The sequence below is a fragment of the Stegodyphus dumicola genome, chromosome 12 (assembly GCF_044657685.1).
Source record: "Stegodyphus dumicola isolate Sdum_Otavi_A_Nest chromosome 12, ASM4465768v1".
Lineage (NCBI taxonomy): Eukaryota > Metazoa > Arthropoda > Arachnida > Araneae > Eresidae > Stegodyphus > Stegodyphus dumicola.
Window position 1 is genome coordinate 118,582,144 of NC_140779.1, and position 23,425 is coordinate 118,605,568.

A 23,425-nucleotide genomic window follows, 5' to 3' on the forward strand; every position below is an offset into this window, starting at 1 on the left:
GAGGGTAAAGTGGAACTTGAATGTCTCATTACCTCACACGTGACGTGACGAGACTACAACCAGTGAGAGAGAGTATATACATCATCATCTCTCTCACACTTCCGACGAAAATCCAACTCATTTCTATCCGTATCAGGGCACACTCGAGGCAATCTTAATTATCTTCGGAACCTTTTATCGCCAAGCTCTCACACCATCGCGCCAAAAGAGAAAAAATAATAATTACAAAACACACATAAAAAAAAACCGCCCAATGAAAAAACACTTTACTTCTTTTTAGACCAAACGATTCAGCTGCGCCAAACGATGGAGAGAACAGAGAGATAGAAAGAGAGAGAGAGAGAATTCTCCAAACCTTGATGATGGCGGAACGTTCTCAGGAAGCTGGGGAGGAAAGAAAACTGGAAAAAGGGAAGAGGAGTGGAGGCAAGAGCTCTGAAATCGGGGGGGGGGGCTGCAGAGAAAAGTATGTACCGCCTGTGTGGGGTGGCATTTATTCATCAAGACTGCGTCGGCCCATCTGGCGTATTTCCACAGGAGAGTACCAGCTGGGAGCGTGTCGCTGCGACCCCCTCCCCCTTCAGTTATGTCGTCCCCCCTCGCAACGTCATTCTGTTCCCTACATTCCTCACCCGATTCATCGAGTAATCCTTTTTTTGGCTATCCCTGGCGCCATCTAGTGACTAGCAACGGAATAATTGTTTTGATTTAAGTGAGGCATGGCTGCCTTCATTGGCGATTTAGCCTCGAATGTTCAGTTTTATCGTTGATCTTCAAACTCCAATAAAATATAATGTCACCAAATATGTAATATTTAACTTTCTCAGACGTACATTTTTGTTTTGAATACTACTTTTTTACGTTGAAATTTTGTTTTGAGGCTATATAAATGGTTCCTAATTAGCATTTAGAAATCGAAACTAAAACATTCCATTTTCCTGAATGCAAATATTTTTGTGCCTAAATTATGATAGCTGTTAATTTTGTATTGATTTCATAAAATATCGTAATATTTAATATTGACGTATTTTATTATGATATGATGCAGTGTTTATTGTTTTCGATGTTTATTTGAGTAATTTGTTTGTCAGAAAATCTGATATAATTTGTTTGGAAAAATATAAAGATATGTGAGGTGTATTTTCGAAAGTAAGTATATTTTAAAAATGAATTCTTTAAATCCCTTAGGTATTACACAACGAGACTGAAATACGAACATTCTTTGTAATTCAATGAAATAAATGCACACGCTTTATTTTATTAAATATCATTCTTGAATTATGAACTTATTTACCTGCGAGTTTTAAAGACTTCTTTTCCCTTAGAAATTTAAATCTCTTTTAAACCCTTTCTTAATATTATACATTTAAAAATTACAGTTTTAATTTTCATCTGTAACTGATAGGGATCCTTTTAAGTTTTAAAATATTTTTTCTTAAATAATCACTGTACATAATCATTGTACATAATGAAACGATAATAACTGTACAAATCACCGCGAACAATCATCACTGCACATAATAAAAAAGATTTATTTTATTTCTCTTTCATTATGACACTTTTTACCAGTTTAAAATTTCTTATACGTCACTTGAGAATTTCCAAGTTATATTTTTATGATTCGTATGAATTACTAAAATTAAAAAAGTGTTTGAGTAGCTTATTTGAAATTTTATGTTTAAAAAGTTTATGCATGATTTCAAAAGAAGTCTTCTTCTTGTAGTAGTTTTAAAATAATTAGTTAAGTAATTGATGCGTGACATTGGTTCATTTCATGTCTATTGGAGGGGGATTTTGCTGGCCAAGAGGCTGGAAGCTTAATATTCTTTTCCTACAGAAATTTAATAAGCTGCATTACCAATTTCAGTTAATTAAGCAATTTATTACAATAATTTAAAAATAACGTTAATGTGTGCAATAATTATATAAACAAAGTAACGCTAAATAATAATTTACAAATAAAGCTTTTCTTTTTTTAATCCTTTCTTTTTCAGTCAAGAGCTGACATCGAAATAATAATTAAATCAACAACAAAAAATTGTGACATGGTTTGGGGAAAAAAAGTGATTTTGAAAAAATGACATTTATCGATCACCTCAGAGAAAAACTGGAGTCCCGCTTTCGACCACTTAACACTTGGCATGAGAGATATCATTTACTTGGCGAAGATTTAGGCGCCGGCAACCCTAAAACAGTTCGCTGATCTCCGTTTTCTCAGTTCATCTGCTGTGTCAGCAGCGAAGGGTGGGTCGTGCCGCAGTCTGCCGCCACTGCTACTCCGTGCCGATTCGCAAACGATCCTCTCCATATCTTTCACTCACCAAACGATCATCGATGATCCTTTGTGAGGGTAAATACTCTTTTCTTTTCTTTTAGTGCTATAATCTCCGAAGGGAGGTTTCCGAAAATTCTATTATTCTGAATGTGTACTATTTTCTATAAAATATTGCTATATTCTTGCCATTTTTCTTGTTTTGGGGAAAAATCAACAATTCAAAGAGGTAATTTGATTGAAAGTTTATCAGCTAAGAACAGAAATAATAAGGAAGGAAATATATTTTCACCCACTTTTATCTAAATTTCAAAGATTTGGCTTGAGAACTGTTGATATAAACATCCAGTTCCTTTTAACGATGTGCAGATGTTTAACAATGCAAACACTTTAATCAATGCACACAGTACTTTCAATCATACATTTGAAATTTAAGCCTAAAAATTTTCATTATCGGAGAAAGTTAACAATTAAATATGAAAAGTTATTTTACAGAAAAAACTCATATGAAATCTGAAACTCCAGAACGACAGTTTCAAAAATTAATTATCCAATGGCGTTTAGCATATTTGAAAAGAAAATTATTCATAACTACTGCAGCATTTAAATATTTTGACAATATTACATTTTAAAGGCACAAAATTTTATAAACATTTGTTTAATTTTAATCAAACGAGTAATTTTTATTTTAATTTGCCATTTCCTTACTTTACAAAAATATTTATTCTTTGCAAAGTAAGCATTCCTTGCAGCAATGATATACTTATGCATATCAGAAACTAAATAATTAAATTTTTAAGAAAATGAAAGCAAATTTATTGTTATTCAATTTAATTGATGAAGTGCACTGTCCACGTGAAGATCAATGCATATAGGTTTCAATTATTGCTAAAATATTTATAATTCTGTATTTTAAAGATCAACACTGATATATTAAAGTTTTACTTGAATTTAAGTTTTTAATGAACTTGCTTTATCGGACTATTCGGAAACACTTATGAGCAGACACGAATTATGAAGAGAATAAAAACTGAAAAACATTGTAGTACAAGTTACACATATTTGGGTGATACTGATTAATTTTTAAAACACAGAAAACGTTTGGCTGTTTAATTTTAATGGGTACGCACGTAGAAATAATGAGTGCTTCGTGTTTTCAGAAACGCTTAAGGTTTTAGTGTATTTAAAGTGTAAATAAGAGTTAAGAAATTACTGATTTACTATTTTTAAGTTAACATTCAGTGCCATTTCTTTCATGAAATTAATTTGAAAAAGCTATTAAACATATGAAGTGTAATAAACGTTCCTTTAATACGGTAAATTGATAAATATTTGTCGAAGACTTAATAGTAGATTGGTATTTTAAAAAAGTAGTTTTTAATAGTGTTATCTGCATTTCAAATTATTTAATGTTCTAAATTTTAGAAATATATGATTACATTTAAAAACAGCTTCTCGAAAATGAGTTACGAAATTATTATTTCGGACAAACGCATGCTATCGAATATTTTAGCAAAATATATGTAAAGATTAGAATTATTTAAATGGAGCAATTAAAAAATTAAGCTGAAGTGTACAGACTATAGGAATTTAAATATATTATATAAATTTGCATTATTAATAAATCGAGATTTTATTAATGCGTAACTTCTCTGATAACTTAACTAGGAATGATGAGAGCTTACAAAATTTACAATCCGTTTTACACTCGTGTATATAAATAAATAAAAAAAATTAATGAACAAAACAAAACAAACTAACATTAAACTCCAAAGTAATAAGATTTTAAATTTTGTATAACAGAAATTTTTGTGAAAGGTAAAGTGAACATATGCATAGCAGAAAAAAATATTGATAATTGTACGTAGAATCATAATTTAATTTTATATTCACTGAATAAAGTTTAATTGGGTATTAAATGTAGAAATAACAAATTTTAGTCATAGCAACTTTACAAATATAGTGCAATTTCAAATGTTCGATGAAATGTGGACCGTATGTTTAATATATCATTCTGATTTATACATTCAGCACAAAATTATCGCCATTTTCAACCTCTGAAAATTAAACGTGCCTCTCATAAATATCTTAAATGGCAGTTTAAGAAAATGGTAATGGTAGAAATCATTGGTAGTTTAAGAGTTAATGCTGTTGGACAAGATATAAAAGACAAAAAGTAAATAAGTTTATAACACTATTCATTGCTTTAATCTACTATCAAGATGTTCTTAAGAATTTTTTTATAATTAGAATTTACTGTCTTTCTTTCTGCAGTCTTCTAGTTGTCTTTAGCATCACGATATTGGCAGCTCTAGTATTTATATCTTTTTAATATGCAAACAGTAAAGATTATATGTTTGCCATGTGTTCACCAGCATATCACAGATCGACTTTTACGAATTGTAAAACATGTTGCGTATTGTCTTATGGTTCGCCTTGGTAAAGCTGAATTTTGGTTTTCGGGTGCTTTTGTTTTTATATATATCCAAATCATTTAGTTTGGTTTATTTGATTATAGCAAAACACTCTAGAGCTATGTGCCTGAGAAGAAAGATGCCTTCGTGGAGAACTTTCTAAAGGAAACTGGCTCATACGTTACACATGAGAAAAACCACGAAAGCGCCCATGTAGCTAGTCTATTTGTCGGTAATCGAACCCCAGACCGGACTTCTAGTATTCTGTAAGTTTCCCACTTGTGGAACCAATTCATTTACGTAGAAATTAAAGCAAAATAATTTTAAACATTTAAATGTCTACTTCCTTAACTTTTAGTCTTCTGGTAACTTTTAGTCTTCTGGAAACATATGCTTCTGGTTTTTAAGCTTTTTAAAACAAAATGCAGAGATTTATGAAAGTTGCAGAAAAGCTGCGAATGGGGAGAATTCTAAAAAAGAAAATTTGTTGTTGTGGCTAATTTCACTCTGACCTAATCAGAACAATACCATCAATTTTATTCTGACCAGAAGCGCATGACTGCCCCTGTCGTAAGCGCAGGCCTTGAGCATCATATGGGTGATAGTATGGCAGACCAGCTCCGCGCTAGATACAGAATCCCAGGAAAAGGGTCCGAGAGTCTATCATCCCTATTCCCTTACCATCCAAGCACTCGACTAGACTTTCGCTTCGCCATGCATTTGGAGTGCCATCATGCTACACACGCTACACATTTACAAACATGCATGCCTTCTCCGACATTATACCTGGCGCTTTCGGAACCCCGGTCAGTGTCACTAACCACTATCTCGTCTGGCCGGCAAAAGAAACTTTAATCTTGTATGATTCGAGTATAAAAAAAATGTAGTAAAATACATCTGTATTTTAGGTAGCTAAAAGCAAGGTCCTCGGTGGTTTTACGTGTAAAATTCACTGTCAGTGTATTTTCAGCCGAAATAAAACAGTATACAGAGCATTTATATAAACGTATTTAATGACGGATACTATTTTCCCGTCAAGTTTCTTTTATAACTTCTTAAATTTATTTTCGCGTAAATATTCAGTTTAAGAAGGTAATAGATATGGAAACGTATTCCCAGTCAGAATAAAAAAAAACGTATTCCCAGTCAGAAATTTATTTGCACATAAAATGTACAAACACATAAATTGTTTTGCTTATTGTCAAAGGAAGAAAAAAAAACTAAATTATAATGAGTATTTTGCTTATAAATATTCTCATGGTTCGCTTAAAAATTGATTTCAATTTTATGAAAATCTTTCCACTCACACTGTACAGAATCATTACAAGAAAATTCTGCGCTTAGTAACCGTAAGAAGCTCTGCAATCAACAATTAAATAAATAGCAAACAAAGTTCTGTTGCCGTTTTTTCGAACATCCTGTTTATATAATTTAATGTTGCATTGTTCTCATTTCATAAAAATTGCCTAAATAGTAAGCCAAAGGATTCCTTTGGAAGTATTTATAATATTAATTATAATCCGAAAGTTGTAATCTGCAGTTATAATCTGAAAAACAACTTCAAGTTCTTTTGCCATTCGAAACTGCTGCATTCTGTAAGCTGGCTATTTCCGAAAGCTGCCTGGTTTGGTATATTGAGATTACGGCAAAGCTCACTAGGGCTAACTGTCTAAGAGGAGGGATGCCTTCGTGGAGGACTTTTTAAGGGAACTGGCTCATATACACCTTACAAATGGTGAAAACCACGTAAACTTGTCTGCTCCAGCTCGTTCGCGGGATTCGAACTTCGGAGCGAACTACCAGTGTTCAGCGAATTTACCGCTCGGCCGCTGGTGTGCCCCGAAAGCCGCCTGGAATATAAATGAAAGATATTTTTCTTAGGCAATAGCCAACTTGTATTAAAAAAACATAAGTTGGCAATTTTTTTTAATAAATAAAAAACGCATTGTTAGTGTAATTGAATGTAACGCAAGATAATGTAAAAATAGTACTTTCGATCGCAAATTTTTAAAAATACTCCACTAAACACGTTTGTAATGTAAAATTTCATGAGAAAAATTACAAATTATATTAAAAGATAAAGCTTCCTTCTATTTAACTTGAGATGCAAATATTATTTAAATATGTATGCAAAGCAATAATCAGGACTTAAAAGAAAAGTCGAAGAAATTCGAACTATATAGAATTTCTGCGCCAGTGCAATTTCGAATTCCAGCTCGAAGGATTTGTGGACAACACCTGCAGCTTAACACGCCGTTTCTCATTCCTGTTCGGACTGTGTCCGAAATCGACCAGTATTTCGATTTCCCGCTCGCTCCTGTCCTGCATTCAATTAACTGACCAGCGCCAAAGGTGTGGGAGGTGCCACATATGACGTTCCTGTCGCGAGGTTTAAGCTCATTCGTGTGGGCATTTCGTATCCTTCGACGAAATCCGCTTGTGATAAATTTTATGAACTTCCTCTGACTGTTCGTTCTCGTGGTGTTAAATGGACAGTTACCATGTATGGTCATGGGAATATTTTCAATGAGGCAGTTTCGCAATTGTAAAAATGTCACCGATTGTTTCTCATTAAAAAAAGTATGAAAATAAAAATTATTTTTGTTTTTGTTTTAATTGTGGTAAAACAGTTTGCGGATGATTTGCACCAAAAAACAGCGATAATTCGAGCAAAATTATTGAAAATTTAGGCTTTTGAAATAAAATTTTTCAAAGCACATTTTTTTACATTGATATATTACAAGATTATTCTGTTCTGTCATTTGGCTATGTCATTAATAATCTCCGCGGATTATTTGCAATTAAATCCTGTATGAGTGGATTTTTTACTGGAATTTCTGAATTTTGCACAGTAAGAGCTGCATTTAATTTGTGATTGAATGGAATTTTTACTCGAAGTCCTACTTTTCATATAACAGCCGCAGATAATTTGCGATTGATTGTATATTTTAGATCTGAGAAGTTTAGTTCTGGAAGTTTTGAATTCTGTGTAATAACAGTTGCAAAAAATTTATTTATTTATTGAAGGAACACAGGCGATATTTACAGGTTTTTACCTTAATATGTTAAATTTGGTTAAATAGAGACAGAAAGTGAAAGAATATATAGAGGTTTGTTTTTGGCTTAGAAATTATTATTAGCTCTAGAAAGATATTCTTATCATTCATTTTATAGTGGGCTACCGTGTTCAGAAAGTCTGTTCGTTCAGAAGTATACAGGATTTAAAAGAAGCCATTCATATTTGTGCTATTTCTCATTCGGCCCAAGAGCGGCCAAGTAGTAAAGTCCCGGAACATTGGTAGTTCTGTCCGAGGTTCGAATCCCGCGAACGGGCTGGTAAAACTTCTGTTTACCCAGCTGTTTTTGTAGTTTTCTCCATGTGTAACGTGTTAATAGGCGCCAGTATCCCTTAGAAAGTCTTCACAAAGGGATCCCTTCCTTCCGTGTGGTGCCTTAGACCGGAGCACGTAAATAATAATAATAATAAAACCTTTCTCCTCCCCTTATACTATACAACCCAGGAACTTCTGTACGAAAATATACCACTGATAGAACTTGAATGCTTTCCTTTATTAAATCACCAGTTATTTTTATAAGATCTATAAGGTATTTTCTCCCTTTTTTACGTATGTCTTTTTTGTGCAACTGGAAGAAAGCTCGACCCATTTTCGGGAGGTCCGGTGTTAGAATCCTGTCGAGGGCATTGCGGATTTCTCCAATTTCTTTGCTTTGAAGAATTCTAAAAAGACTTTATTGTGGCGCCCGAACCCAAATGGGGTGGAAGATGATTCCTCACAACCAGTATTTGGTGTCTAGACCCTCTAATATTCAGTCGCCCTTTTAAAGTGGGAGTATGTAATATATTTTATCCTTCTTTTCGGTACGCTTTCGTGCTGTAACGAAAGCCTGCTTACGCGTATTCGGGAGGCCCGGATGTCGAATTCCGGTAATGGCATTGCATATTTTTCACGTTGCAGCTTTCATATAACCTAATGACTCTACAAATGAATCCCCAGGCCATTGTTTTCGAGGAACGTGTCACCACCACCAGTGACTGAGTAGGGGCTGGTTTGTGTTAGTAGTTTTTCATATTATTATAATACTAATCTATTCCGTTTTGTGTTTTTGTGGATTTTTCCGTGTATAACATAAATGGAAACGGATTTTTCTTAGAAATGTATTTATGAAAGTTTTCCTTTTTAAGCGAGGTGCTATTTAAATCATCTACCGCGACGAACTCAATTTAACGTAATCAAAATGCAAAATATTTTCTCTAATATATCCTAAAAAAAGAGGGTAAATTTTATGTAGTATATATATTGCAACAAATTTGTGATTGTTAATGTGTTAAATAGGTACTGTAATTATTTTTTTTTAGCATAAAGCAAAAATTTGTATGATATTGTTTTAGGAAAGCAATGTAATACATTTTTAAACTTCGCTTTTTTAAACTTTTATTTAACTTCGCTAAGATATACTGAATTCATTAAGAAAATTTGAATGCAATGTTTTATGATATATATATATATATATATATATATATATAACATCAGCTGTATATTAAGATTATACACCCCGTTAATGTTAATCTCGAGATATTAATCGATCATGGCGTGTTTTTGAGTCGATCTCGAGCTATCATTTTCGATTTCATTAATTAATGTGTTTTAGTTCAGGCGAAAGAATGTTTTAAACAATGAAATTATTTATTAGAATAATAGATTAACATAATTCAAAGAATCGGATACATTCGAGGCTTAGATTTAAGTCGAGCCATTAACTCAAGACTGGAACCATAACTTGGAATCCTCATAAAGTTCAATGAAAATGGATCTTCTCCGAACAAGATGCATGAGTTAAAAAAAACTACACCGTCACTTATTTATAATTTTTAGCATCATTAAAAATCACAGTCATACTTACTCTAGATTGAAAATTCGAGCAGGTTTAAAAAATTTAAAAAACTGTAATAAACACTGAATTTCCTAGCTATTTAAATTAATAATGCGCGTAAATTAATTTGTTAATTAATTTAAAATTTCAGCCCAAGAACACACGAATCTTGAATATCCTTTTTTTAATTATTTAGCTAATTAAGTTGTTGAGAACTGAAAAAGTGTACAAAGAGTATCTGAGTCATTAAGTATGAATTTATGTGTTTCAGATGTGACATCAGTTGATGTGGTGAGGATGCCAGAGTCACCAAGCGCGGTGAAACAGCAACTGGCGGCGCCATCTAGTGGCAGAAGCTCCGCTCCCATTTCTTCTCACAAAATTAGCTCAGGTATGCGCGTTCATGACTTTTCCTTAATTTTGTAATGAAAAAATAAAAACTCTTTCTCACGTTAGGGTTAATTTGTTATGAAGTGGATTTATTTGGTCTTGCAAAGTTCATGACCTTTAACTTTTGGGGTTTTACTCGAATTGGAAATGTTAATTTGATCTAAAACTCCTAACAAACGTGAAACAAATTATCGCTATATATGAAGTATCTATACTGATAACTGCTATATCTGAAGTAAAAGTCGTTGAAAGGTTTAAGTAACCTTTTTAAACAGACTTAAAGACGAGAGAGTGCGATTATGAACGCACTCTCTTGTACTAGCAATACCAGTCACAGTTCGTGGTGACACAACTAAACAAGAAAAGTCAAATTTAAGTTAAACGTTTAGCAGTAATCAGAGACTATACACTTTAAATAATACTCAAAGCTGGCTCGGTGATTCAGCCAGGGCGTCGAAATTAAATTGTCGCCAGCGATTATAACGCAAAACCGAATAATTACAACAACCAGAGCTGACAGGAACTAAACGTAGCTTGCACGAGCAGACAGAAAAACGCTTGTTTCTTACTCCATAAACAACAGTTTAAATATTGGATATCTCATTTACATTCTCGTGAAGAATAAATAAAGGATAGTCAAAGAACATATCCAAATCATAATAACTGCTCAGTTCTAAACAATAATGTTGCAAAACTGCAGCAGAGCTAATCGGAAATAGATCTGTGAGATCGGATATGTTGCAAATGCGAGTAAATGTAACACGTTCCGGACAGCTCCCGAAGCATTAGTTAATTTTATGCGTAAATACATGGAACGTGTCCTTTACTTTAAGGTTAAAGGAGCCCCAAAACATTCAAGTGATATGGACTGTCCTTCACTGGTATGAATCATTTTTTTTTCTTTGAACGGAAGCTACACTAAATGTAAGAAATAGTTTTCATGGCTAAATTGGTTAATTAAAAAGGTGTTTACTCGCTTTTAGAATGACTTCGGGCCGTTTAATGAATGCTTAAAATGTAAAGAGTATTTTTTAAATGTTCTGTCTGATGTTCTTTTTAACGAACTGCATCGTAATTTCCATGAAAGAAGGCATTTTGTAAAATTTCCAGGCGCATTGATTTCCATTGTCTTCAACTACTTTCCAAAGTCCATGAGTCGTGGTGGGTTTGCGCTTAAAAAACACTTTTCAAGAGACCGTAGCCACAAGAGTTCATAAGTGGAACGTCGAGAGCCTTTACAGGAACATGTTGAAAAGGACACATTGTTAAAGTTGTAAATGTTGATTTGTTATTTTATCTATTGTTACTGCAGATACATTAAAGAATTTTGCAGTTGATTTCTGCATCGGCGGACTTTCTGTAGTTACCAACAATTTAAATTTCAAAACATTGCCAGGCCGAACTACTTTCAGCCACTGGTGAGTCATCGCAATGCAGACCAGGCTTATGGGTAAATGCGATCTGTATACACAAAACTGCAACCTATTCTTAAATGAATAACTTCATGTATAAGGTCAATCATATATAAGGTCGGTCGCCTTCTTAGCATTCCTTCGTGGTATAATGGCCAGCCTGTATTCAAGAGCTCCGTGGTTCGAGTCCTGGAGAGGGCATTGCTCATTTTTCACGTCTCCTGCTTCGAAATAACCTAATGTCTGTACAGTTGCGTCCGAAATAAAAGGTGGTGAATGATAACCCTTCACTACCAGGATTTGTGTATTTCTCCCGCCTTTTTAGCATGCCTTGGTGTAGTGGTCAGCACGCTCGACGCGTATTCGAGAGGTCCGTGGTTCGATTCCCGGCGAAGGCATGGCTCATTTTTCATCTCTCCTGCTTCAAAATAGCCTAATGGTTCAACACATGACGTATTTCCTTTGAAATTAGTAGGACAACTGCTTTGTATAACACTAAATCCAGGATACATTGAGCCCAAACCAGCAGAAGTGAGTCCCTTCGTTAAGGAAATATAACATTCTTCCTCTAAATCTTAGTAAAATTCTTGCAATTTGTAACTTTTTTTTTCATTTAATGTAAATCAAGTAATTACTTTATAAATAGATACGGAGTGGTACTAATGTAAAACAATCATTTTGTGAAATGCTGTATATTAAGCACTTTTAATTTATCTTCGTATTAACTGAGTCAAAACTGACTGCAACTGGAGTAAAGAAAAATCACAAAATAACGTTTTCAAACATATGTTTGATTTCCTGAAGAGAAATCTCAAATATGTTTCTAAAATGATCGTTGTACACAGAGAGACATTTTATTTAAAAATAAAATATTGTCAGGGAATTAACCAAAAAAAAAAAAAATGCTAGATATATCTCCATCACTAATCACAAATTTTGGCGATGGTCCAATAAATACGTAGGTGTTTTGGACAATATTTACCAGACAGTATGGAGGAAGAGAAAGAGAAACATTTGGCAAATATGCTGCTGGAAACTGGGGTGAGAACTCTTTGTTTCCACCATGCTTCAAATAACAGTTCGGCAGATGCCAAAGTTGCAAAATCCTCTGATTCATGAAGTGGCGGCAGAGAGTTCAGGTTGCTTTCATTGAGTGATGTAATTTATTATTTGGATTCAGAACATAAAACGTGCGGATGGAAAGAAACTGTTACCGTAGTTAGAGTTACTGGCGTTGATGACGAAAGCAGTGAGTGGGCATGTGAAGACTTCCTCTGACCAGTCACTCTCACGCGGATCAATGAGAGAATGGTGGAAAACACTTAAGCTCCAAAACTACTTCGAAATCCAATCTGGTGTTAATCATAAATAAGGCGAAAGGTCTCAGGTAACTAATATGTTCCATCTTTTAGCAATTTTATTTACTACAAGTCATTCACAGCAACTGACCTAATGTGCGACGCCCTAATTCTTTTTCTTTAATTTAAAAAATTTGAATAGCCTATGGTTTATAAATCTGTATTATTGTTTCGGTAGATTTTCATGAAAGTATTATAATATTCATCAGATGTCAACTTATAGTTTCAGATGTACATGTATTACTGACTCTGTGTTCAATCAGACATATATGGTATCGTCGATGTGTAAACAGTGACTGTCTGATAATAAGGGGTAAATTAAAATTTGTTCAGTTTGGGCAAAATATCTTTAATTCGAAATATTTTCATTAAAATCTGCTTTTGCGTTTTTCCAGAATTTTGCAGAAATAATTTCATTTCATACTAGATTTCTGATTCCATATGGAAACCGTGTAAATCTACATTAGGACGAAGGAAAAATAATTGTACAATTCTAACAACAATAATAAAAGTCTTCTAAAAGACGCTAAAAAGGGTCACGTCCATACGTGATTCTGTAGTAAATAGCAAAAAAAAAATATTCTTACGATTTTTTTCAATTCTTACTAATTTTTAATCTTTGAATGTTCTCTTTTGCTTCTAAATATTGCAGAATTGCCTTCAAACTCTCTTTCCTTTCAATTAAAATACCAAAAGATTTGTTTCGATTCATAAGAATATGACGTCGTACGATTTGATCGAATTTCAACTTCCGTTTCTCCTGCGTCTTACTCTGAAAGGAATGCGAAACAAATGCAATGAGTAGGGAAAAGGTTCCAAAATTAATATTTTTATTAAAATTTCATCGTTGTTTCAGGTAACGTTTTATCTGCTTTTGCTACGGGAACTGTGTTGAAATTCTGAGCGCTTGTTGGCCTATGTTCTAGCTTAGTCCACTTTGTATATACATGAAAAATTTTCAATCTATTGGTCGACTGGCGTTCGCATGATTGCACACGAAACATACAGACAATTTCTTTTGTTTCACAAATTAGTAAAATTAGTATGATGATTGTACAGTTGCTGATGATCGTTTTATAGTTTGTGATTGTCTTGTTTTATTATCGCAGCGCAAGTTATATGCATTAATAGTGTCACGAATTTTGTATATATGTAAATAACTTTAGTGGACGTATAATATTTTTTGCATAGTCTAATATGATATGCTCGAAAGCGACGAAGGGATGCCGTAAAAATAAGATAACAAGGGTAAGTCTATTTAACACTGAGTTAAATGGCTATCTGGATAAATTGGCGAGATACCGCCAACCTGGCGACAATTTTGGCGACTATTTGGCAAAAAATTGCCAACACTCGTCAAACTTGGGAGCTATTTGGCTACATTTGCGTCAGGTCCCTATATAACTGTAATTGTTCCTGTATGTAACTGTAACCGTATCCGGCCCTCATTAGCCTTCCGGTAATTTCAAGAAATGAGAATTTAATTTCGAGAAATATTAGAGATTTCTCGGTTGCCTGGGGAAAATGTATAAGACTGGAGAGAGTATAAGTTTCTCAGTTGTTTAGTTCAGCATGAATTCGAAGTACCGAGATATCTCCGTGTTAGTTTCACCCTTTAGATGCGCTTTTCACTACGTTGTGTTTAATGTTCTGAGTAGTAGTAACTGATTGTACTCTGTGATACCGAAATGATCTGTACGATTATTTTTGTGGAATGCTCCAGAACTGTAAAATATTTCTTTTGATAAATGATTTTTATCAAGCTATCATCGGTTCTTTGTGCATTCAGTTTAACCGTACCCGTGCGCACTCAACAAATTGACTGAATTTAATAATATGAATATTACTCGTAATTTGAGTCCTTTATGGATATGAAATTGATGCAAAGTCCAAATACCATCCAAAATCCTTTTATATCAAATCCAAAAATTTTAAACATATATAAATATAAAAAACTGCCTGTATTGCATACACGTAATTTTGTAATTGAAATGAAGTTTGATGTAAGAAAATCTGTTTTTGTTTCGCTTATCTTATAACTCACGTTTCCTTTTGCTTTCAATACTTATCTTTCTTCAGGACAAGTAAAGAAGAAATGAAGTAAAATGATCTACAGTTACAGTCTTGTTAAAGATCTTAACAGATCTAAATTCCTAGATACCTCTTAATATTTAATGAAGTAACAAGGGTATGCAGCATTGTAAAGGATATTTTAATTTCTTTTTCTTCTTTTTGACGATATGCATTCGCAGCACATTTTCTCATCTATACTTTTAGCAACCCATTCAATATTCAACCGTCACGCAACAGATTCATGTTACAATTCCCACAGTTTCCCGTAATACATAGAAATAAATTTTTGAACTAGTTTTAGAAAGGGAAGATACATCAGGAAGTAAATGTACTGTAACATCAGGTGTGGTCTACCTTAACTAGCATGTAAAAAGGATTATTGACGTCTTTTTATCAAAAAATATCGCAAAAGCCTTTCAGAAAGGTATTAAGAATATGTTTTGTTATAATAGATAATTTGGTACGATGTTAGTTTACCAACGGTTGGTTCATATAAAATATCATTCAAACTGTATGGAACATGTTAATGTCAATATTTAAAAGCAAATAATGTAAATTATTGAATTAAATCTAAAAGCACGCTTTCAAAGAAAAAATGATTGTCTTCAGCATTGTTTGTTTGCGATAAAATATCTTCCTTATTTGGAAACATAGGGAAAAAATATTGTTTTTTCGTGTAGTAGTAAGTTGCAGTGCAGTAGTAGTATTTTGTTAAAGTATTTGATGAAAAATGGGGAATTTAAACTACTTTAGAACTTTAAGACACTTTATATTTTTAATGTCACTATCATTTAAATAGGCAAATGTGGGCTGCATTCATAATTTTAAATCGATATGGCATAAACATGCAATCGTTTGACCAGTTTAACTAAGTACAGTTTATCAAACTAACGAATAAATGCATTTAAAATTAGGCAAAAATGCGAATTTAGTTTGTAGTAGTTTCGAATAAAACTGTATCGATTTTATATACAAAGTATTTTTCTTTTAATTTTTTATGCATATTATGTTAGACATTTGCGTTATAATATATTAAAATTAAATAGAAACGGAAAATGTCTGAAAATATAAATAATTAAGTGCACTAGAAACTAAAAATATGGGAGTACTTAGTGTGCATAAGTCAAATTATTACTAGCCAATGAAATTATTCAACTCTATATTATGTACTTGTAAACGTACAAGTATTATTAATGAAATTTTATTTTTTATTTAAATCTGTGTTAAAAGTAATTTAGGAAGTAAATATTAGCAATTTACTTACTTTCAAATGCTGCATGTAAAATAAAACCGACATGCAAATACAACAAATCGTTTTGTAAGTCGAAAAATCTTATGTAGATAACTATGTTAGTAGTATGAAAGTATCAAAAATTTCTTATTGCAGATGAAAGCTATAATTTACTAATAATTTCTTGTTTTGTTGTTATATGATATAATAAATTACTCTATTAAAATGAATTTTGGTGCAGTTCATTGATACTGTATATTTAATTAAATTCATAGTAAACATTAAAGCAAAAAAGAGTTTCTGTCCATTTTATGTTTTTATAATTAAGCATGCAGTTAAGAAAGTATTATTCATGTAGCTAATTTGCATGAAACGTCCTTGAAAAAATTATATCTAATAATCTACTTTATAATATATTTATTAACAGCATTTTTTTCAGTTATGCTACAAGATATTTTCTCTCTCCTTTGCGCATGTCTTCGTGGTGTAATCGGAGCACACTCGACACGTGTTCTAGAGGTCAAGATTTGAGTCCCGGCAAGATATTGCTCATTTTTCAGGCCTTCCGCATAAAAAAAACCTAATAGCTCTATAGAGGCGCTAGAATTAAAAGTTGGTGGACAATTATTGGTCACCACCAAGATTTGGCAATTGGGTCCCCTTATCTCCAGTTGCCCTTTAAAAGGGGGAGTATATAGGGTACCAGAAGTGGACGCAGCCCGGCTTATATAAAGTATTTTTTTCCTCCTTCGTGGTGTAACGGTAGCACACTCGAGGCGTATTCGAGAGATTTAGGTTCGAGTCTCGGTAAAGGCATTGCTCATTTTTCACGTCTCCCGCATCAAAATAAACCTAATGACTCTACAATACTTATCACTTTTCATTAGCTTTGATAACATTAATTTTCACTGCCCAATTACTTTGCTTGTTGAATGTGAATATCTTTCTTAATGCACATGAATTATTGATGTATTTATCATTAATAAAATTTTAGGTATGAACGGGGCTCATTCGCCCCATTCAAGCACTCCGTCGGGACGGACTCCTTCACCTCCTGGAGTTGCTACATCTGTGGTAACGCTACCAGTTGCAGCCCCTCCAGTAAACGGCCCGCCTGACTTGGGAATAGGAGTCAACGTTCGACCCCTTAGCAAGCTGAAACGATTCTTGACAACTCTGCAACAGTTCGGAGCAGATATATCGCCGGAAACGGGAGAGCGAATGCATGGGCTTATACTTGGGCTAGTGGTACGTATTTCCAATATAAACTGCGATTATTTGTAATTAATATTAATCTATTTGTAATATTAATATTTTGTTTAGTTAGGTATTTTCATAACGTATTTTGTAAAAGAATTTTAGGTATTTATGTATTAACTCAGCCATCTTTTCCCAATTTGACGATTTTTTAGAGACAGAAAGAGTGACTTGTTCTTGTAAAAAATAGCCCCATACATTCTTTTGCTTTAATAAAGCATTTATCTTAAAAATAAATCATATACGTTAAACACTGCACCAATAAATATGGGGATTTTGTTTCTCTTAGTTTGGTAGAAACAAGGGCATTACTTCACTTTATTAATTCTGCAGGAAAATAATGCTTTTTACAAGGATTTTATGGCAGTTTCTTCCACTGCAGTAGCACATATTTCAAAACTGGATTAAAGACCAAAACATATTGATATTTGTTTACAAAAACATTTGAAACTTGAAATGGAACAAAAAGAACGAAGAAAGGAAAAGAAAAACTGAAGAAAATGCTTGTCAAATTGATTCCCAGAGCTTGGCACATTTTGAAGGTGGTTGGAATGTAACGTCAAGTTTTTGTTCTTTGTTATCATAAAATGTACGTGACGTTGAAAGACTGTTCACTGAGTTATCTTTATAAGTTATCACTGAGTTATCTTTATAAGTTATCACTGAGTTATCTTTATAAGTTATCACTGAGTTATCTTTATAAGTTATCACTGAGTTATCTGTATGAGTTCACTGAGTTATCTTTATCACTAAGTTAAGTCTGAACGTACTACAAAATCAGGAGAAGGGTGTATGGAATCCCTTATTAACTCAAGTTTAACAGTCGGCACCAAATGGTACTTAATCAACAAGTACACCAAATCAACAAGTAATGGTTAAACGTAAATTTGATGAAAATATGTACAGCCTAATGACTTCACAGTTTAACTATCGTACCAGCTGCGTCTGACTGAAGTCCTCTTAAACGCCGCAGAATTCTAAACAACGTTGGAAAATCAAGGTTAGCAATGTGGCCTCAAGCAAGCAGAACAAGCTCTGATTTCACTCGACCAAACCTTCCTTTATACTTCCTTCTTCTTACTTAATATGAATATCGCGCATGTTAGAGACTTCGATTCTGGCATGTGGCTTGATGGAAAAGGTAGTTTAACTTAAATTAATGGGTTAGAAAATCAAATGATATTTTACAATTTAAGCACTATACTGAATGCGGAATAACCGAAGTACTGAATTACATTTGTATTTATTTGTTATTTTAGTGAAGAAAAATCTGAATCGAATATTTTAAGTGCATTTTTTAAAATTCTTATCATATGAATTATTTTTGCTCTTATTTCATGAAAAAAAAAAAAAAAAAAAAAAGCTAAAATATTTAGTGCTAATTTTTTCTCCCACCACGAAATGATTTTTCCATTGTTGTATCACATACTCTAGTTGAAAAGCTCACAGTTGTAGAACTGTAAATTATAAAACTTCACATGCAAAATGCATGAAGTAGCTCAACCTGTCGTAAATTTTAAATCGAATACATGATGTTTTGACTATTAGATATTTTTCTATTTTTATAAATTCTCACAAAATTAATTTATTTCGTGTGTACTAATTTTTAAATAGCTATTGGTCTCTATGTATTATCTAAACAACACAATGTTTGCATTAAATAATATTAATATTCGAAAAACAGTTCACTGAGTAGTGTTTTCTTTGAAGTGCATCTGTAACTATAACCAGTATACATTATAACTGTGTTTCACATTAGACATCTTATCAACAGTTTGAAAAAAATATTATTTCCTGTAATTAATGTTATATTGTACCTTCATATAACTTAAACAATATGACGATAATCTTAAATTACCTTTCACTCAGTATTTATTATAACCCTTTTGTCTTAATTAGTTTTCGCACTAACTCTATTAGTTTAATGCAATAAACCGAATTAAATTTGGAACTATTATTAACTAGTGATACATTACAATTAATATATCTATAACTGTATTAATTTACAGTTTATATTAGTTACAATTGTAATTATTGGAACATGGAGTTACGCTAATTGCGTAAGCAACCTGATCGATACTCAAATATGAATATGAAATAAAAATTCTTAAATAATAATAAAAATTCTTAAATTAGAAATTCTGTACTGTGCGAGTACGTTCTTAAATTTAAAAATATTCTAGGAATTTGAAAGACTTCCCCAAAAATAGAAAGCAGTGTAGTGCTCAACTATATTGCAGTCACTTAAAACTCAACCGTAAATTCGGTAAATTTTATTTATTATATAAAAATTTAAAAAGTAGGATAAGTTCATAGTTTTGCTTCTTACTTAAACACAATGACAGTTTGAAATTACAATCCTGTAGGTTGTAGTAAGACAAAATAATTAATTATAGCTTACTGCAAGGTTATATCATTCAAATTAATTACTCATGATTATCACTACTATAAAAAGATGAATTGACTTTTTAAGCATTAAAACACTAAAACATTATGAAAAAGAACTTTTAATTTCAAATTAAAATCTAAATGTCCTTGCTACTTATTTAAGTTTTTTAATAACTATATTTTGATACCTGAAATTCTTTTTTACAGCATTGTCAACTGATTAAAAGATTTTTTAGTTGAATTTGAAGAAATTTTTATACCATTTGAAATATGAAACCCTCTCTGCTTTTAGTTCGTATTACCCATAAAATTTTATTTATTTAGTACCTGTGGTAATTTAAATTCATTAGAATTTAATCTTGAAAAAAAATATTGTTTATATGTTTTGAAATAAAATGAAATTTTTGAAAAATAATTTAAATTTTTCCCTAGAGTTCTACTTTACCAATCGAAGAATTCCATCAGAAAGTTCAAGATCTAACAAATTATCCTTTAAGACCATTTGTCGTCCCATTCCTGAAGGTAACACACTGCTATTTTTTACTTCAATATTCATCTTGATTTTCTAGATTCTCATAGAAAACCGCAAATAGTAGTGCCTCATTCAATTTTTGTTTGAGATTACAACGTAACAAAATGTCTTCCTTTACTTATTTGATAATGCAGCAGAAGTCTAATAAAAGCCTACATTATTCAGCCTACATTACATAGATTATTCGTAAGAGATCTAAACAGGTTGAACATTTTTTACGATTTAGAATATAAACGTGGAAGCACATTTAATAGATTTTAGTAATCAGAAAACTGAAGCGAATTTATGTAAATAATTTATTAGGAAATTTGTGTGTTAATACTTAGATTATTATTTACTTCTTATATTTATGCCATAAATAACCACAAACACTGGCTGGTTAAAAGAAAAGTAACTAATGAAATGAACGATTTTAAATACCTAAACCTGGGATTGCCAACCCTATGCGCGTGGGCATTATGGATCTCTATGACAGTTTAACGTGTGCACGCCGCTGTGCGATCACAATAAAAATGTTTTAGTTTTCAATGAAATTCTATGTGAAAGTTTTCTCATTTTTAATGAAATAGAAATTGCGTCCAACACAGATACCAGTACAAAGCGAAATGCAACCGATCTCTTTTTCTATGTGCATGTATTTTTAACTCTATCCAACTATAAATTCACCGTGAAAAAATAAATGGTGTCTGCCGTCCAACAGATATTCTAGAATGCGCTCTTAGGGACAAAAAGGTTGCGGATCCTTGAGTTAAAATTTACAGGAATAATTTTCAAATATTTCCTCGATTTAATGTAAAGTAATGAATGTAATTAGTTAAATATTCAACAAATTTATTTGTTAAATTTTTAAAGGAGCAGTTACTTTTTAACCTGCCGATTTTCTTTCGCCAAGAGAATTTTGCTTTGGTGTTTTCTAGAAACTCTTTTTACTTTGTTGCTTTAAAATGGTTTTCACAAATTCTTGTCGTGCAAAATCTGTAACTGCAGTGTTCAAATCGTATTTGATCGATCATAAGTTGACACTGATTATAAATTGTCCGCACGAAATAGAAAACGGAAAAAATATTAAATTAATCCCACTAATTCCTTTAAAGATACAAATTCTAAATCTATAAGAGTTTTTAACCACGAATAAAGTAACAAAAGTGTCAGATTGCGGTTGTGTAAATTCGGTATTTGTTTTGGAATTTTATTTAATGTCAAAATAAAGCAAGAGCTCTCGAGATGGAAGAGTTGGCTTTAAAACTATACAGCGGCGTAGGCAGGTGTTTAAAAATAAGATTGAAGAAAAGACAATCCTGAATAATAGGAAGAATACATTGGTTAACTATGAGAGGTAAAAATAAATATGCAAATTTTTCAAGATGCAATGCTAACAGCGATTCCATTTTATCAAATCATTGGCATTTTCCATTTAATGCTAAACTATTTAATCAAAGGCACCTCATTTAATGAAAGCTATTGTTTACCCAAAATCAATTGTTCACCCAATTTTACAGCAATATGAAACTATTTTAGTTCGAATAGTACGTTGATGTTAGTCAATAGAAAAGCGGACATGAAAAAGAAAACAACCCCCTCCCCCGAAAAGATCATGAAAATGATTAATGAAAATTTCATCGAAAGAACCTAACATTTTGCCTATCAAATTATTCAGAAGCAAAAATATCAAAATTAAGTGTTCGTATGAGGGAAGATTTTATACTAAGGAGATGGCACCAAAATACAAAATAGGTCAAGAAATTCAAACAAAAAACTGTTTCAAAATTGTTAAATAATCGGTCCTATTCGGGAGAGAGCAAAACATATCATAGATGGCGAATAGCATTTAATATTCAAGTCTAAGGGTGTCACTAAGTATTATTATTCAACTATTTTTAACACTGCTTCTATGCACTTCAGGATAAAATTTAAAGAAACATTCTCGAAAAAAGTGACGGTATGGAGTGCCATAGAAGATGAAGGCAATATTTCTAGTAAAACGTAAATGAATACTTTTATATTAATGAGTGCATTAAAATGAACAGATTATTTAAATCAAACACTACCAAAACAAACTTTATTTACTGGAAATGTAGTTGAGAGTACAATAGTTGTAGCAGTTGCCCCAAAATTATAAAAATTCACGTTTACATGACAATATCGTTAATTCGAATTTATTATTCTTATTCTGCTTATCCCTTTCTATTATGTCCACTTTAATTTTAACAAAACTTCAATGAAATTTTATACGCTTTTCTTATTGTACAAAAATCAACAAACATTTTTTCTTTGCTTATTTAAACTAAAAATTTGAAATTGATCATGCAGATAATTTCACATTTTCATTTACTGAAATAATATATTTCGATTAAATAAATGAAACATTTTTCAGTCCAACCTGCCATTACTGCATGCAGAACTTCTCCATTTCGCTCGATTGGCCAAGCAGACGCCTCAGCAATATATCAGGCAACATGAGCAGCTAATCATAGAACCAGGCTCCCATGCCAGTGGAGAGGCCTTCGAAATTTTCCAAACGGATGCCAAAGAAAATCTTAAAAGGAGAACCCCACCGGAAACGTAAGTACTACAATTTATGTGGTGCAAATTAAACGCAGTTTTCCGTATCGTGTATGTGCATTTTAATTCGAATAAAATATGATGACATAACTGATTCTATATTATAAGTTTTTATAGGAGCACGTAAACTACCATGTGGTGTAGTAAGTCAATAGATACTAATTCAGAAGTCCAACAACAAAAATCAGCGTTAAATTTTCAAAATTTTCTCAGGACTAGTTTCGATGGTTTTACCGAACCGCCATCCTCAGCTGCAAAACCGCAAATGAACAAGATAGGAAATAATGATTAGATAAGATAAGAAAGCCTGGAAAGGAATAAGCAAGTGGCGCCATCTGTTGATGAAACCAGAACTAAAACATAATTTCTTTAAAGGCCGAAGGCAAAGATGGATTGGAATTAGGATCGTTAACTAGAACAGAAAGATTTTTTATAATGTGAAATGCCTCTAGAAAATCCAATTCTCCACAGGAATTCATATCCGGAATGGGGTCCTTGAGTATGGAACTCGGAATTTTATTGATGGGAGAATACACAACCCGAAAATTAAATTTATGCAAAATATGTGCAACTTTATAGCTAATTGATGGAAAGGAGGGAATGACAACAGAATTTTTATAATCTCCTAAAACAAGAGTGTGCC

The 23,425-nt window shown here is 32.4% G+C and overlaps 1 protein-coding gene across 5 annotated transcripts in view; it reads left to right on the forward strand.

Annotated features, from left to right (window-relative positions):
* LOC118192030 (protein CBFA2T1-like) overlaps positions 1–23,425 on the forward strand; it is a 138,470-nt gene that overhangs the window by 94,775 nt on the left and 20,270 nt on the right. For 3 of the 5 annotated variants that reach the window (XM_035362949.2, XM_035362911.2, XM_035362944.2), the window contains exons 2-5: positions 9,851–9,970; positions 17,038–17,291; positions 20,121–20,210; positions 22,595–22,782. In XM_035362949.2, the coding sequence (XP_035218840.1) occupies positions 9,851–9,970; positions 17,038–17,291; positions 20,121–20,210; positions 22,595–22,782 (652 nt within the window). Of the gene's footprint in view, positions 1–2,191; positions 2,351–9,850; positions 9,971–12,606; positions 12,769–17,037; positions 17,292–20,120; positions 20,211–22,594; positions 22,783–23,425 lie in introns of those variants that run through there. The other 2 variants (XM_035362936.2, XM_085806889.1) reach the window with 2 other exon arrangements.